An 18,750-nucleotide genomic window follows, 5' to 3' on the forward strand; every position below is an offset into this window, starting at 1 on the left:
TTTAACATATGCTTTTATTACAGTATCCAAATATATGTTTTTGTTAATTCAAATTGGTTGTATGAAATAAAGAGCATACATTACTCGTAATTCTTTGTGTTCTGATTCCTCATCACGACAGGTCTTTCCAAGAATGATTACTATAAATAGCACATTTACATTAATGAATACATTGTGTAATGTCCAGAGCTTTTGTGACGTCAGGAAGAATGGATGACACTATGTTCAATAACGAAAGGGATATGACGTCAGAATATGCCCCCAGTGTGCCCCCAAGACTCGAGAATGGATGATCGGGTTGTTACATTGTGTCCTGTGGGATTGTGTGTCATGGTGCCCCGACTCTCTGGATCATTGCTGAATCCCTTCCCCCGGGTTGTTACATTGGGTCATGTGGGATTGTGTGTCATAGTGCCCCGACTCTCTGGATCATTGCTGAATCCCTTCCCCCGGGTTGTTACATTGGGTCATGTGGGATTGTGTGTCATAGTGCCCCGACTCTCTGGATCATTGCTGAATCCCTTCCCCCGGGTTGTTACATTGTGTCCTGTGGGATTGTGTGTCATGGTGCCCCGACTCTCTGGATCATTGCTGAATCCCTTCCCCCGGGTTGTTACATTGTGTCATGTGGGATTGTGTGTCATGGTGCCCCGACTCTCTGGATCATTGCTGAATCCCTTCCCCCGGGTTGTTACATTGGGTCATGTGGGATTGTGTGTCATGGTGCCCCGACTCTCTGGATCATTGCTGAATCCCTTCCCCCGGGTTGTTACATTGTGTCCTGTGGGATTGTGTGTCATGGTGCCCCGACTCTCTGGATCATTGCTGAATCCCTTCCCCCGGGTTGTTACATTGTGTCATGTGGGATTGTGTGTCATGGTGCCCCGACTCTCTGGATCATTGCTGAATCCCTTCCCCCGGGTTGTTACATTGGGTCATGTGGGATTGTGTGTCATGGTGCCCCGACTCTCTGGATCATTGCTGAATCCCTTCCCCCGGGTTGTTACATTGTGTCATGTGGGATTGTGTGTCATAGTGCCCCGACTCTCTGGATCATTGCTGAATCCCTTCCCCCGGGTTGTTACATTGGGTCATGTGGGATTGTGTGTCATAGTGCCCCGACTCTCTGGATCATTGCTGAATCCCTTCCCCCGGGTTGTTACATTGGGTCATGTGGGATTGTGTGTCATAGTGCCCCGACTCTCTGGATCATTGCTGAATCCCTTCCCCCGGGTTGTTACATTGTGTCATGTGGGATTGTGTGTCATGGTGCCCCGACTCTCTGGATCATTGCTGAATCCCTTCCCCCGGGTTGTTACATTGGGTCATGTGGGATTGTGTGTCATAGTGCCCCGACTCTCTGGATCATTGCTGAATCCCTTCCCCCGGGTTGTTACATTGGGTCATGTGGGATTGTGTGTCATAGTGCCCCGACTCTCTGGATCATTGCTGAATCCCTTCCCCCGGGTTGTTACATTGTGTCATGTGGGATTGTGTGTCATGGTGCCCCGACTCTCTGGATCATTGCTGAATCCCTTCCCCCGGGTTGTTACATTGTGTCATGTGGGATTGTGTGTCATGGTGCCCCGACTCTCTGGATCATTGCTAAATCCCTTCCCCCGGGTTGTTACATTGGGTCATGTGGGATTGTGTGTCATAGTGCCCCGACTCTCTGGATCATTGCTGAATCCCTTCCCCCGGGTTGTTACATTGTGTCCTGTGGGATTGTGTGTCATGGTGCCCCGACTCTCTGGATCATTGCTGAATCCCTTCCCCCGAGTTGTTACATTGTGTCATGTGGGATTGTGTGTCATGGTGCCCCGACTCTCTGGATCATTGCTGAATCCCTTCCCCCGGGTTGTTACATTGTGTCATGTGGGATTGTGTGTCATGGTGCCCCGACTCTCTGGATCATTGCTGAATCCCTTCCCCCGGGTTGTTACATTGGGTCATGTGGGATTGTGTGTCATAGTGCCCCGACTCTCTGGATCATTGCTGAATCCCTTCCCCCGGGTTGTTACATTGTGTCATGTGGGATTGTGTGTCATGGTGCCCCGACTCTCTGGATCATTGCTAAATCCCTTCCCCCGGGTTGTTACATTGTGTCCTGTGGGATTGTGTGTCATGGTGCCCCGACTCTCTGGATCATTGCTGAATCCCTTCCCCCGGGTTGTTACATTGGGTCATGTGGGATTGTGTGTCATGGTGCCCCGACTCTCTGGATCATTGCTGAATCCCTTCCCCCGGGTTGTTACATTGTGTCATGTGGGATTGTGTGTCATGGTGCCCCGACTCTCTGGATCATTGCTGAATCCCTTCCCCCGGGTTGTTACATTGTGTCATGTAGGATTGTGTGTCATGGTGCCCCGACTCTCTGGATCATTGCTGAATCCCTTCCCCCGGGTTGTTACATTGGGTCATGTGGGATTGTGTGTCATAGTGCCCCGACTCTCTGGATCATTGCTAAATCCCTTCCCCCGGGTTGTTACATTGTGTCATGTGGGATTGTGTGTCATGGTGCCCCGACTCTCTGGATCATTGCTAAATCCCTTCCCCCGGGTTGTTACATTGTGTCCTGTGGGATTGTGTGTCATGGTGCCCCGACTCTCTGGATCATTGCTGAATCCCTTCCCCCGGGTTGTTACATTGTGTCATGTGGGATTGTGTGTCATGGTGCCCCGACTCTCTGGATCATTGCTGAATCCCTTCCCCCGGGTTGTTACATTGTGTCATGTGGGATTGTGTGTCATGGTGCCCCGACTCTCTGGATCATTGCTGAATCCCTTCCCCCGGGTTGTTACATTGGGTCATGTGGGATTGTGTGTCATAGTGCCCCGACTCTCTGGATCATTGCTGAATCCCTTCCCCCGGGCTGTTACATTGTGTCATGTGGGATTGTGTGTCATGGTGCCCCGACTCTCTGGATCATTGCTAAATCCCTTCCCCCGGGTTGTTACATTGTGTCATGTGGGATTGTGTGTCATGGTGCCCCGACTCTCTGGATCATTGCTGAATCCCTTCCCCCGGGTTGTTACATTGGGTCATGTGGGATTGTGTGTCATAGTGCCCCGACTCTCTGGATCATTGCTGAATCCCTTCCCCCGGGTTGTTACATTGTGTCATGTGGGATTGTGTGTCATGGTGCCCCGACTCTCTGGATCATTGCTAAATCCCTTCCCCCGGGTTGTTACATTGTGTCATGTGGGATTGTGTGTCATGGTGCCCCGACTCTCTGGATCATTGCTGAATCCCTTCCCCCGGGTTGTTACATTGTGTCCTGTGGGATTGTGTGTCATGGTGCCCCGACTCTCTGGATCATTGCTGAATCCTTTCCCCGACTTGATTATTTCAGTTACCAATTACTGTGTATGTTCTGTGAAAATCTTTCTTCTCACCATGTTACTCAGATCCTCCTCTGAAAATGCCTACGAATATACAACCTAGTGAAATCATTCTCCAGGAACCATGACACCGACAAATAAAACATCCCAACAATTTCTACAAGCCAATGACACCATTCTCAGCTACAATCTATCTTCATGTAAGCATGAATAAAAGCCTTATATCAAATAACACTGACCGTAAAGCATATGACTGTATGTATGCATATGTCAATCCATTATCTGAATACACGACACTTTTCGTTTTGGACAACTTCTGTGTTTAGGGCGTTTCAGGGCTAATGCACCTGATGACGGGGCAATGAGTAGCACTGAAACGTTGTTGCAAAGAATATAGGCGTTATCCACAAAATACACATATATTCACGCTCTTCCAACTTCTAAATGCCTGTCCAAGACTTCATCTAGTCTTTATTCAATCTTACCATCATCAATAGTGTTGTGAATACTAGCATTGGGAAAGTCCATTTTAAAATCATTCAACAAGCTGATTAAGCCGCGTGACTATTGGTAATTGCATCACTAGTTAAGACAACGGTTGTGTCCAATATGTACAACGGATGTGCTGGTCACCGCATTGACTACAGGGAATGACGTCAGAGCACACACTGGGTGGGGACCAGAGACATGAACATACCCATGACAGGACGCTGTTTCTAAAGCCTGCCACCCACAAAGGTGGGCGTTCGTCTGGCACGATCCCTTGCTCGGGTAACGTCTGGCCTGCTATTTCCATCACTGCTGTTGTTAAATGTACCAAACACAAGCATGCATGTGTGTTCTCTAATGTTAAACTTCGTATCACCTTTTGTTGTATTTCCTGTCACAGCATATCGGGGGGTGTAGTGTAGCCTCTATGGAAGATTTCTTCTGAAGATCTGATTCCAAGGCATGGCATTTTCATGTGGTGTGTTTCTCGTAAAGCTCGTATTTTAGTCCACCCTCAATCACAGAATACCATAAAGAGAACACGACTTCGACAACACTCTGCACTGGCAGCACTGAAGTAATGTCGTGAGAGTAGGTATGTTTTGGAGGCTTGTGTTCTACAACAGTAAATACAAACACATGTCTCAAAACAGAGCCCTGTGTGACATGACAGTTCATCAATACAGTGATGAAACGCTTACGTTTGACTGAGTGATTGAGTTCCTCAGTCTTTCATCATCTCTCTTAATGGGGAGGGTCTAGTGCTCTGTGATCTCTGATGTGAGTTGTTTCAGGGGTTACAGGCCGGCAAAGCCACATTTCGAATATAGAAGGCGGGGCAAGGTCTTGTGTCTCTGGCGGTAGAGGATAGTGGTGAGAGACTTCAGGGCTGGTATTTAAATGTGGGACACTCATTTAAAGGTATCTCTAAAGAACACCACGCTTAGTAATTTAAATGTGGGACACTCATTTAAAGGTATCTCTAAAGAACACCACGCTTAGTAATTTAAATGTTGGACACTCATTTAAAGGTATCGGTAATCGGATTAATTAATTACCCGCTAGAATAGGTGAAATGCACTCAGCTGAAAATGTGGCTCTACCGGCAATAGCCATTTCTGAAATGTGGCTCTCCCGGCTAGACACCGTTTCAGGCGGCAGCCCAAACTAGTGTTGCAGCCATGACACCGTGGTGTAATAGTCAAAAGTAACCACAGCCTACGGGTGTGAGTGTGATATCTGTTTGTTTCGTCTCTTTGGAGATAATGGTAGAAGACACTCTGTAATTGTAATTACCACAGCCTGTAGCTCATATCAAGTCACACCGGTAAACATACATGTATTTCATCTTCATTACCTAAGTACATAAATATGCCTGTCTGTGACCTTATATATATAATGCTTATATAACACAGGTGACTTTACATAATTACATGTTTACACGTGATAAACAAAAGGACTGTTAACATAAAGACTTGTATATCAACACATGATATGATATCGAAACAGTCTACAAACATAGTACAATGTGGGTGACAGGGGAGCGTCCACCCATCCATGACCAGCTGTCGCAAACACCACTGTGTAGCATCATACAATACGAGATTGATGAAACATATTATTCGTACACCACACAGAAAACAGTTGCGAAATACGAATTACTAGCTAGCATATCAAGCAAATAAACATATAATGTACAACCCATACGTATATATGTTACAGGAAACAAGTATAATCAGTGATTAAGTCTAATAACTGGAAATTTCAGTGATTATGTCTAATAACTGATTCACTCGGTGGTTATGTCTAATTACTGAAATCTTTAGTAATTAGACATAATCACTGAAATGAACCAAGGGATTTTATACTTGTTTACTGAAAGCATATTCCTGCCTTTTTATAATAACTTGTGAGAAGGCTTCATAATCCTGTCCTAAGCCAATCAGGCAAACACATATAAATGGTTCACCTTGACCAGATACCTCCCGTGTGCGAAATACGCATCAGTCGGAAAGCGCACGTTAAATCACAAAAGTAAGTAAGTAAGTAAGTAAGCAGATACCTCACACTTTGACTCATGGAGCCTCACGATACCTTCAGAGATGCACTGTACAAGATGTATGAGGAAAATGTTTTAAGGCCAAGATGCAATGTAATTCTAAATGTCATTCAAGTCTCTCATCTTTGTCATACCATTCATGTCATACCATTCACGTCATACCATTTTATGAAATAAAAGATTGAACTGTTTAAGTTTATTTCTGTGATTTTTGTGTAAGGTATCTGCTTACAGGAGGTTGTATTTACTTTGATAGCTAATCTAATTTCAAAACTAGCACACATTATAAAAACAAGGCAGGAATATGCTTTCAGTAAACAAGTATAAAATCCCTTGGTTCATTTCAGTGATTATGTCTAATTACTGAAGATTTCAGTAATTAGACATAACCACCGAGTGAATCAGTTATTAGACATAATCACTGAAATTTTCAGTCATTAGACTTAATCACTGATTATACTTGTTTCCTGTAACATATACACACATTCGTACAAGTTGAATGGCAGGTTGTGTATATGCTTATGTGCACTTGGTGCATCACATCTGAAGTACTGGGTTTGGATTTGGAAGTCATCCTCGTACTTCCAAAGGTCACAAGAACCTCCCTTCCTCAACCATCTCCACAACAGGGAATCGACGTTGGGAATTGATGATAAGCCACAGATACCTCTCTGCAGACTCTTCTGTTATCAAGGGACAAGGCTGAAAAACCCTTCCTTGGCGTTCATACCAAGCCTCCCAAACAAATTGTCCACACCTTCAAGTTTCTCAAGTTCCACGATTAAAGGGAACAGACTCCAAGGAAAAAACCTACAGTATATGATTCAGTAATTGGTTGGGTACACATATATAAATTTACCTGTGTAGAAACGGTAGACACGTAAGTTCAGGAATATTAGAATAGCACATACAATATGTGACAAATGATTACTACCATTGTGCTCTCTCCCATTACTGAGATACATGTGTAAGGGACCCCATAGACAAGGTGACGAAAGCGCGTCCCCCACGACGTGGTTACATTTATCTTTGTGTAAGTGGTCCGAGGGGATTCCTAAGTTGACACGCCAAGGTTAGCACGGGACTCGTCATGTGCAGAACTAAATTGACCTTGACATTGCGAAACTTCAACAGATTGGATTTACACCAGTGAGTAAAATTTGTCTTAAATTTTGTTTATTCAATGTAAAGTGACATAAATGTGAAAAAATATTACCATGTGAATATCCATATCGTATAAGAGGAAGAAATCCCACGCTGCTTCAAACATATCAACGAGGAAAGTTTCACTTTTACAATTAGCATTGTGCAGTATTCATGCATTATAAACTACCGATAAAGTCAAGTACAAAGCTTAAATAGTGTCGAGATTACATGATAATTGCGCATTGTACATTGGAGGAGTTAAATCTAGCAGCGTTCTCAACTGGACGGTTGTAGTATGCCTGTCTGGCCGCTTCGATGCCGCTATAACTGAGGGTAAGGTGTTTTTGTTTCACGCTGCACTCAGCAATACCGAAGCGTCATGAGGACGGTCTGTAAATAATCCAGTGTGGACCCGACAATCCAATGATTAAAATGATGAACAACAATTCCCGCCGTGGGGTACGATGACACGCAGTGAACTTGCATCAGATTATCAAATGTAATAACTAGCATAGAGCATATTTGTATCTTTCGAATATTTTCTTTTGCAATAACAGACAGGTCTTGAGGATGGGATGGACGTCGGCGAGGCGTCGTTGGGTCTCTGCTCTCTGTCTTCACCTTCTGGTCGTTCATGGTTTGTATAGTGCGTTACATCCCAGTAAACAAAACGTACACTTCACCATACATTATTTCCGAAGTTTGCTATGTGCACTTAGCCAATAACAAGAAGCAAATAAGATAATAATATTTCTGATTTTACTATGCGAAAACATGATATATAATGAACTGGGTAGATCCGAGATGCGGAAAATAAAAGTCGGTTCATAGCTCACTTCATCGGAAGCCAAAAAGCATCATAGTCGACAATTGTTTTTTGTAAAAGATGCTTTTTGAATATTTAAGCTGCTGCCAATTAATCTGAGTCAGTGTAAATTGTTATAAGGGTCAATGGCGGACCGCCGATCTCTAACAGCAGAACACGGCCTATCAATAGATTCAAGAAATACATGGTTTTATCTTAATGTTGCATGCTCTTAGAACTTGTCGCTTCATGGCCTTGGTAGAATTACTGGTGAATAAGTAGCATACTTCTAAGGCGTAGGCGCTTCCACATACCATGTGATCTGACTCGTATATTGAGAATTCATCTCACTGAGGTTTTGAATGAATATATGCTGTGTTAATTCTACACTTGCAATCGGCCAAATATGTGTGGGTAACATGAAACTTTTAGTTACATTATGTTACAGACTACAGATGCTACAGTATGTAGGATCAGCCATGTCATATAATATATAGATATATGATTTATGTATTTAATTTCCTTCACATAAACTGATTTAATGGAAAGCACATACGTTGTGATATGTTGCTTATATATCACACTAGACAGTACTTACAGTATTCAAGTAATATGTCATTGTACAGACAAATAGCTACACACATCTTTCATTTATTTCACACAGCATCTTCGTTGAAGTACCACCTTACATCTACACCAGCTATAGAAGGGCAGCCATTTACTCTGTCGTGTAGACAAGATCATACCATAGGAACTGCATTGTGGTACAGGAACTGGGTCCGGATTTTTCAAACAAATAGGAATTACCAGTTTGAGATGCTTGAAAAGAACACTGATCACGAGGAGTTCCGGTCTGTGTCAGGACGTATCTCTGTGCATGCAACTCTGATCCGACACAACGTGATCCTCACCATCAACTCTACACTGGATGAGGGATCTGTGTGGAGGTGTGGTCTAGGGGAGGATTCTAGTGATAACCTGACAGTAAGGGTGGTCAAGCCAGTCACTGGTATGTAATTCGTTGCGGGAGACCAAGTAAATGTGTATGTCACTAGTATTATTTCACTGACAAAATCAATGTCTCCAACAAATCGCGATTTCAATAATTTCAGACACTTAATACGGGATCTATGTGGAGTGTAGGGGAGTATGATATCATCAACCTGACATTAACGGTAACTGATTCCACACGTGGTACGACATTCACTTTTTATAAGGTATCACATGCAGCAGACTCAACATACATGCCAGAGGGTTACTCATACCCTCTTACTTAAGTCCACGTAAACCTGAAACTATACTGACTAATTAAGTAATCATCTTGATGTACTATGTCATGTGCATGTGTGGACATCTTGATCGTATTACTCCAAAACATTACAATACATTGATTGCTCCTCTAGATGCTAAACACGCATTCCACAGTTCTGCATTAAATGACGACCTAATTACTGGGTAGGGGTCGATATACAAAATATCCAAATCTTAAACCCAATACAATACTTAATACAATCATAATGGCTAGTTTATTCTTCTCTGTAAGCCCGGCGGGCGTCAGAGCTGGTTCAGCCTTAGTGTAGTGGCACCAGAAGACTACTTGACAGAGCATGATGCTATACCTACATTCATGGATTTCCCGGTCTGGCGCTCGGCATTGAGGGGATAAAACAAGGACTGGTCGGCTCGGTGTCAGTTTTCTGTGTCTGAGTGGGGTATTCATGTTAAACTGCGGCCTGGTATCTCAGTGGGCTAGCACTATAACATCGGCATTAATGCGGACTTGTAGATTCAGCCACACACACACATGCATGCACGTAAGTGCAATATTCTTGAACGCGACTTTAAACCCCATTTCACCTCACATCACCTCACCTCAACTCGTACATTCATAAGCGAGATACCCTTGCTTGTTTAATGATAATACTCATAAAATCAACTGTCCATATTTTAAAAAATTTGCATTTTATAATGTTCACATATTTCGTGACTACTATAGTTCGACACACCTTAAAAGCGTGTAATGACAAGAAAGGAAATAGAAAGTATAATTCTTGTGATTAACTAGAAAAACAAAATTAACATGAAAATTGCAGGAAATGGAAAGAAATGCTGATCACAGATAAAAGTTGCAATTGGATGCTTGTTTCCTGTTGAGGCACAGAATCGATCAGCAACACGGGCGTTTAGTACACAAGTATCACACTTGTTAACCTCAGTATATCCCTGTGAAATAAGGATCATGTGTTATATCGATAACAATGTTTACCTTTTAGAAATATATAAATACTGTTTAATGTAGCTATGTCCCCACTTCACTCTCACTCACTCACTCACTCACTCACTCACTGTTCAGGTGAATCCACCACCAGAACTCCGACTGCCCTTCCAACTGCGACAACACCAGTACAGTGCGCTCGCGATGACACCTTTTGTAGTAAGTAGCGCTTTCTGATTTTAGTTCATATCAGTGACAGCATCACCAAGACCTAGTTAACATGATTCACACTAGTTCAAGACTTGAACTACTTTCCACGTTAGATAACGTAACTGGACCGTGTTAGGTCATAACATTCCCCGACAAAGATGATATAGCAATCGGATATTTTGTTAGGTACATATTGGAGAATAAATTTAAAATTGTTGAATATATAAAAGAAATCTGTTTCAACGCCTTTATTTATAAATCGGCCGTGCCTTCAATGGTACTACAGCTTCAAAAAACCACTAACACAAATCCTAGTTCTATGTTGCATCTGATTTAAGTTAATATTCATTTCTGCATGACATCGCTTCTAGTCAAGTACACCATTGAGACAATTTGTTACAGTGGGTTTATTTTCAGAACCAGTCCTCGTCCCAGTAGCTGCTGGTGTTGGAGCGACACTCGTCATCGCCGTTGCTGTCAATGTTCTGATCTGGTACCGAGTGATCGCAACAAGGAAGCAAAAAACCAAAGGTGAATGAAATCATTCAAATTGAAACTATATACTCCCCAAACAATAAAGGGGTATTACAAAATAACAGAATAACACAGAAATACAGAGAGGTGTCGAGTTGTGGTAATATGTGGGTAAGAAAAGGAAGGGCTAGGTGTAACATGACAATCAATAGAACACGTTGGAGATGTATTGTAAGGGTGTAAATAACTAAGCAATACGACACAAGTGTCAAAATAATTAATATTTGAGGTGACTTGACAAAAAATGGGTGACACGATTGTTCAAACATTCGTTTATACCACGAAGCATGGTCCGAATCAATCTCCCAATGACAATTTGGGGGTGTCTTTCCATTCCTCTTATAGCGTCTGGACCAGTTCGGCTGATGAAGCGAGAGGCCTCTAACGTCGGCGTACACGTCTCCAAATCATGCTTTATAGGGAATGCTCAGGACTCTTAATTAGTTTGCTGCTGGAGGTAGTCAGTCAAGGTGGGCACGAACGTTGTCGTACTGAAAGACAAAACGTGGATCAGCATTGCGCGGAAACCAGTGTCGCCAGCATGTTGTCTCGGTAGTTCGGTCCAGTGATCCTTCTGTGGAAGTGCAGTGGCGCTCCGACAGTCACAGTGATCCCGCCCCTTATCATTTCAGACCCAACCCCAACTCTGTCGTGTTGCCTGACGTTGACGTTCGCATGGCGCTCGTTACGACACCTCCTAGACACGTCCACGATTTTCCAGAAGGTCCAGAGTGAATCTGGAAACATTATACGAAACTATCGGATACACCCCGAGTTTCTACGCCCATTGGCGTCTGGAGAGAATGTGTCGATTCGTTGACGGTGGTACATGACGTAATGGTCGAGCATGCAGAGTAGCTGCATGCAGATGAATTCTTGTTGTTTGGTTATTAACTTGCCTTCTGGTGGCATGGCGCAACCGAACAGACATTTGATTGGCTGTTTAGGCTCGATTTCTGATTAATCTATCCTTGACTTGTGTTGTTGAGCTTGGGCGAAATGTGCGGTGCCTATCATTAAAACTGTGTGTCTGCAGAAACCTGTTCCAAAGTCTGTTAAGGACAGACTGAGACACATCGAACGCACTGACTACCTCTCGCCGAGTTCTACCAGTTTGAAGCATGCCCATATCCCGTTATTGTTCGTCACGTTGTAGGCGATGCATTCCCAATCTGATAACAAATACTACAGTAGATGAAGAGAAGTATACGTGTTACTGGGGATAATGAAACTCATGACCAATGGCTCAGAGCGATTTGACGACCTTCTACTGAAGTGTCAAACTCAATAATGTCCCCTAACCCATGAGCATGGATGCATTGCAGGGTCCAGGAACAACGTTTCGGGTGTGTTGGGGCGTTTGGTTTGGTTCACTGGCTGTCATTTTCCAAAGCTGATCTTTCTTCTGAAGACCGATGGAAAATATATCATACATGATCCCCTACTCATTTTAGAGAGTGTTAATACTAAGTGGTTTGTACGTCTTCCATCCTGATGTTAATATGTTCTCTACGTCACAATATGTGTACAATACGTTTCGACACTGAAGGGAATTCTGCCTGACATATTAAGAGAGGGTGGTCAGTCATGGTGCGTGTCATCATTATTCCATGGCGTGGCCCTGCTCATGCCTTTAGTCACTAGTAAGTTATGTGCGTATGTTTACGAGTTGCTCAGACTTTCATCATTGAACAACGACCCCTCAATCAATCCACGCATACCTCTCGGTGCCAACTCTCGGTGAAACAAATCCTAATAAATGACACTTTCAGATAAAAAAGCCAGCACAGTAGAAAACAACGAGTACAACTTGACGACCTATGGCGATCATCATGACAGCGGTGACTACTCCGACCTCGCCAGCATCAGGCCAGTGTCTCTCATAGAGCCGATATACAGAGACGCCATGGAGATGCACAGTGACATCTACATCAACGCTGTCGACGACGAAGCTACCTATGAGAGTCCTGTGTGGGTCCGGGACCATCCCGATATATCCTAATGTTGCAGTCAGGCGTGGTCGCCAATCATTAAAGTGTCATCGATGCTTATGAAATTGGTTACAGCTTGCTGTCCTTATTAAGTAACTTCGATTTGTATAAAATAAGTTAGCTGAGTGTGCAGGTCGCGCCACGTTGATCATGGGAATCGGTCTGATAATAATTGTTTTGTCAGCACCATACCCGAGCTGTTGGGGGCTTCACACAAGAGGTGAAAGTCATCAACCCCCACATCAAACTGAGACCGTGGTATACATGTTGTGGAAATTCTGTCCGAGGCAACGTTAAATTCTGTTCACTAACTGTATCAAAAAAGCAAGATGTCACAGACGTTACTGGAATAAGTCAAGTAGTGTTAAATATATTAGTTTTGTTTTCCGTACTGACGTTATGCAACAACATTACGTGTATTTGTTGGAGATGGTGTGGGTGATCATTTTGGGTTACCTGATAATAGGTAATAGTCTAATTGGTTTGACATACGCTTTAATACAGTAACTGAAAAATAGATAATTGAAAATGGTTATATGAAATAAAGAGGATAGATTGCTCGTTCGATTTTTTGCTTCCTTATGATGACAGGACTTGTAAAGAATGATTATTTTGAATAAAACATTTTGCATTTATGAATTAATTGTGTGGTACCAAGAGCATTTATCTGTCTGTCTGTCTGTCCGTCCGTCCGTCTGTCTATCTGTCTATCTATCTAATATATATATATACAGAGTCAAGATTTTCGTGTTTGTCAAAACTCACAGTGGATAAAGAGTTTTGACAAGTGTGGATAAAGGAGTTTTGACAAGCCCTATTTTTACTATATTTGATACATATATACCTGTAGAAGAGAGAGACTGTTGTGTCATTGTCACATTTGTAAATCGGGAATATCACAAAATATGGTGTTTTATTCCCAGCACACTGATAAATGTGTTGACCGAGTGGGATACAACGGCAATAGGGGGTCCCTTATTTGTTGTCGGAGGACCTTCAGCCTCGCCCTTAGGGTATCCCCTGTCTGTCCAATGTATTCAACCTTGCATTCAGCACACTGTGTGACATAAATCAAACTTTTCGAAGCACAATTCATATTTTCACCGACACAGAGTGTTTTCCCGTCTTTGAATGTGAAAGAACAACATTGTATAAACGGAGGTTATAAGTTATCTGAGTACGTTTCCGTGCTCAACTTGAGCAGGAACTACTATGATCTCAAGTACGCTTTGGACCGTGCTCAACGCTGAGTTCGATATCAACAATGGCAGCTCACCTGCGTCAGTCTCGACAAGGAAAGCGGAAAGCCCGTGTTCCGAGAGTGTTTCGCGATCGTTACAACTCGCTGGAAGATCTAGATGTTGATGAAGATTTTGAGTGAGTGAGTGAGTGAGTGAGTGAGTATGGTTTTACGCCGCTTTTTTAAGCAATATTCCAGCAATATCACGGCGGGGGACACCAGAAATGGGCTTCACACATAGTACCCATGTCGTGAATCGAACCCGGGTCTTCGGCGTGACGAGCTAACGCTTTAACCACGAGGCTACCCGACCGCTCCTGAAGATTTTGAACGGTATTGATTTAGACCACTCGTGTGAGTGGTGTTGCTCACTAGGTCAGATATGTCATGACAGTTAGACTTGAATACAGAATCAATTTGTTCATTCTATTTTTTATTCAGATACAGGCAGTGCTGAAACAGAACACTATTTATTCCGTATAGTCTGGCCATGCAAAGAGTGCAGATGATTGATAAAATAGGGTACATTCAGTTAGAAGAAAATCACATTTTTAGTCCACTAGTCCTTACAATGATATACATCTAGCAAAACCCTTAACAGTGGCAATGTTCTACAAGTTCTTATGATTCCTTAACTATTGGGCAGTTTGGCAATGACTACATGACTAGGGCAAATTCCTAACGCTGCACGTTGTGACAGAGCGCTTCAATTTATATTGTTTTTTAAATTTCTAAATCTGAACAAGATAAAGAGCTAGCTGGAATAAAATGCTGTCGTTTTTTGTAAGTAACGATACAAAACTTATGCATGGTAGGATATTCATAATAAATGGATAACGCTATTTTCCCGGGCATTTTCATTTGCAGAAGCCGGACATACGAATAGTGCTTGGTATTCATCATCTAAGCCTGTTCTACAAATGCATAAACGATAACTAAGTCATGATCACTAGACATTCTATATTTGTCTTTCAAAATCAATCGAACAACATCTAAATTATGTTTGAGCTCTTCTCAAATCGACAGTCTTAACTGATGACAGATATTTTTCAGGCTGTCATAAGAATTTGTAGGTGCAATATAATAATACCTTATATCAATATATTAATGCCTTTTTTGCCTGTTAAGCTGAGGCATCACATGCTTGATCTTGCAAAATGATCTTACTTTAAAGCAATTTACAAAAACTTGGAGCAAGCGCATATGTCATGAATAACGATAAAGCAACACTGATATTCTTCTACCATTCATTACCTTAGTATTTCTCAATGTACAAACATATAATAGAATTGTTATCATCTCTGAAAACAACATGGATACAGTTGATATTGTGTAACAGTATTTCTTTCAATTATCATTAACTGTTGTATCTCTGTCTAATTCAGCTGATTATGTCCGAGCACATCAGTAAATGTTGTTGTCATTCATATTGCAGCTGGTAATAATAATATCATAATATTATGGAACCAAAATAATATTGTCAAAACCTAATACCTGCTATTTTTTTGTTCTTGCCTTTGACATTTGAAATGAAATGGGCACAAATGATATTCCTTTTTTATGTTAAAAAATCTCTTCAACGTATATGAATACTATTGAAATTAAACAGTTATCTTGGGGAAATGCATCAATTTGGATCTATCTTACAAAAAAGATGCTTTTCTACGTAACTATGTGATACAATATCTTGAGTAATTTTGATGATAATTATTTGACATGAATCCACTAAGGAAGTTCCAAATTCCGCGTTCATTTTCAGTTGGCAGTATACTGATTTCATCTGCAACATTTGAACTTCAATGTCTAATTTCTTTTGACTTTTTTTCTTACAATTCAATCTCCAGTTGCATTCTGTGTCCTGTATCGTATTCTCGTATGTTGCCTCAGCTTGTGTTCTTATTCATTTGCGGCTGCTCCTGTTGTCTGTAAATATAATGAGACTGACTTGTCATATTTCAGAAATATGATTTGTGTACACTGCTTCATCCCTGGGAGTATAGTATTGCTGTTAGCATTATGGGTGTTAGTGTGACTAAAATAAAATTCTAATATATTTCCTTCTCTTAGTGTGTTCAGCGAATGACAAGACAATGTATTATGTCAGGTAATACATGTATTAGCATCGTGCTAATGTGTTTTTATTTTCATGATTTTAAATAATAATCCATACAAAGGTAATATTATATTATTACTTGTATTATACAAGTCTGCAGGGTATAACCACACGTGATGAAAGCACAAAAAAGAAATGCCACGACTGTCACAGGAGCAGTGAGAGAGAGCCATCGGTATGGCCGAAATTGGGGCAACACAGGTCCAAATTGCCAGAAGGTTTGGTTGTACACCATTGACAGTAGTCAGGCTGATTCAACGGTACAGGCAGACAGGGAGGACACAGGACAGACCTAGAACCGGACGACCCAGAGTGACAACACCACTGGAAGACGGTCAGATACGGCTCATTCACCTGCGAAACAGGTTCGTGATGGCGACGGCAGCAACAGCGTTGGGACATCCCATTAGCCAACGTACAGTACTACGACGACTTCGTGCTGCTGGAATCCGAGCGTATCGTTCTTTCCGAGGAATGGCACTGACTGCTCAACATCGACGCCTGAGACTGTGATTGGCGAGGCAGGTTCGACGCTGGCAAGTGAGAAATTGGCGTCGAGTGCTGTTTACTGATGAAAGTCGGTTTAATTTGTTTCGAAATGACGGCAGAGAACGAGTTTATCGACGCAGAGGGGAACGTTTGGCCCCGGCGTGTATTCGAGAGGTCCATCCATTCGGCGGGGGAGGTGTCATGGTGTGGGGCGGTATTTGTGGAGATCAGAAGACTGATTTGGTGATTATACAGGGAACCAAGTGTTGCAGCCAGTTGTGCTTCTGTTCTTACAAAACCAACAGCAGGGGACATTGTTTCAACACGACAATGCCAGATCCCGTACTGCAAGACTGACTCGGAAGTTTCTAAACCAGCAGAACGTTGACGTTTTGCCCTGGCCTGCCCACTCACCCGATATGAATCCTATTGAACATCTGAGGGACCATCTTGACAGACAGATTAGATGTTTCAAGATCTCAAGATGTTTAATAACCACTGCTTGAGTTCAAAACTCAACTTAGTACGAACTTGTGCATGAGCATGAATTTGAGCATGAAACTGAGTTGATTTGTTTATAGCCTCGGGGCCTGGACTCATCTGTGAACAGTTTATTCTTCTGAACCTCAGATGCTGTCTGCACCAAGCTAGTCGTGCCTGAGGGGGACGTGAAAGCAAAATTGAGCGAGTCGCTGGAGGCTGGGGCGGAGTTTCTGCTCCCTCAACCGGTTGTGCAACTAATTGGTCTCAAACCCGGAATTAACCTAGTTGCTAATGTGGCAGGTTGGTATCGATTTCGTAGGTGCACCAACCAAATATGGTTGTCTTGTTTGCGTGACAACCGTCCCGTGGCAAGTCAAGGGTGTTGCCCTGCTGTAGATAACGTCTCCAAAGAGATGACATTGTGTTTCGGTGAATAATAAAATATCTGGCAACTTCGTATTGCGCCATTCCTGTTTGTAGCATACCCACGGCGTGGGTCGTTGTGAGACGTGAGTGCAGTTTATATTTATGTATCTTAACTTGAGATAAGGTTCAGTACCTGATAAGTTTATAGATCAAATCTACCCTACTTCATGTTTGATCAGGCATCTAGCTTGCAATTTTGTTGAGGACAAACTATGTGCCCTATGATGGATATTTTCGGACACACCCATGTCCTCTAGTGATCCAAACTTATTAGGCAATTTGATTTGGTGAGGAGTATCCGTTTTCACCCATGTCAAGTCTCTTTGGCAGTTTATTGACAAAGTGGATATTAGCGAAGAGCTTAATTTCAGCGCAGTGGTCAGAGGGTGTCCTAGTGACGGATGCGTAAGTTTCATTTGGCTCTTGGGTTTGGACAAGTGTTTTTGCAGCAGCAACACTGATGTCCTTGTGAACTTAATTATGTAAATGTTCCTTGTTGTTTCCAGAAGATATGTGATTTCCTGAACAGGCCCCCGGTACATGAGTATTTTCTCTGCAATGTCGTGTAGATCGATGCTCATGATGGCATTTACTGAATTGTCTTTCCAGACTTGATATTTTTACAGACCGCCGTCATACAGCTGGAAAATTGCTGATTGCGGCGGCGTTAAACAAAGAAATAAAGAAACAAATAATCACTGCACTGAACAAATGAAATAGATTTTGTGCAAATATTCACACCATGGACGTATATTTGGCATTTGAAACATCTCAGAGGGGTCTCATATAAGGGGTGCATACATTTGTTATGGTGAAAACATCACCAACGACGTGACCAACAACATTAAAAGGCACACCACTGGTATGACACATAACAATACAAATGATACGACTGAATCTGATTTTTGATTCACCTGTAAACATATAACAATTTGTTTCAGGAATTATGGTTACCTTACTGAGATTTCAAGGCATGAGGTTTCACTGTGCAATATTTATTGTATGACATAAATTGATATTTTGAAAACGATATTACCCCGTAAATATGCACATCGTATATGAGGAAGTAGATACCGCTCCCTCAAACATATCAGCAAGGAAAGTTTCACACGTGTGCAGTATTCATGAATGATAATACTTATAATAAGGTCATGTACGGAATTATATTTGTTGACATTATATACAAATTGCACACTTTACATTGGTGGA

General features: G+C 42.2%; 1 protein-coding gene across 1 annotated transcript; it reads left to right on the top strand.

The window, feature by feature from the left end:
* Positions 1-7,254: 7,254 nt before the first annotated feature.
* Positions 7,255-13,373, top strand: LOC124119247. Its single transcript, XM_046481689.2, has 6 exons — positions 7,255-7,368; positions 7,593-7,672; positions 8,505-8,849; positions 10,194-10,274; positions 10,683-10,796; positions 12,572-13,373. The coding sequence occupies exons 2-6, from the start codon at positions 7,606-7,608 to the stop codon at positions 12,799-12,801; spliced, it is 837 nt and encodes a 278-aa protein (XP_046337645.2). The 5' UTR covers positions 7,255-7,368; positions 7,593-7,605; the 3' UTR covers positions 12,802-13,373.
* Positions 13,374-18,750: the final 5,377 nt, after the last annotated feature.

The sequence above is a fragment of the Haliotis rufescens genome, unplaced genomic scaffold (genome assembly GCF_023055435.1).
Source record: "Haliotis rufescens isolate VD_foot unplaced genomic scaffold, xgHalRufe1.0.p SCAF_18, whole genome shotgun sequence".
NCBI classification, from domain to species: Eukaryota; Metazoa; Mollusca; class Gastropoda; order Lepetellida; family Haliotidae; genus Haliotis; species Haliotis rufescens.

Excerpts from the sequence above, each read along its gene's own strand:
- LOC124119247 (XM_046481689.2), top strand. The coding sequence starts at position 7,606 with ATGGGATGGACGTCGGCGAGGCGTCGTTGGGTCTCTGCTCTCTGTCTT. Across the intron at positions 7,673-8,504 it reads TCACCTTCTGGTCGTTCATG|CATCTTCGTTGAAGTACCAC; the intron begins GTTTGTATAGTG and ends TATTTCACACAG. Across the intron at positions 8,850-10,193 it reads GGTGGTCAAGCCAGTCACTG|GTGAATCCACCACCAGAACT; the intron begins GTATGTAATTCG and ends CTCACTGTTCAG.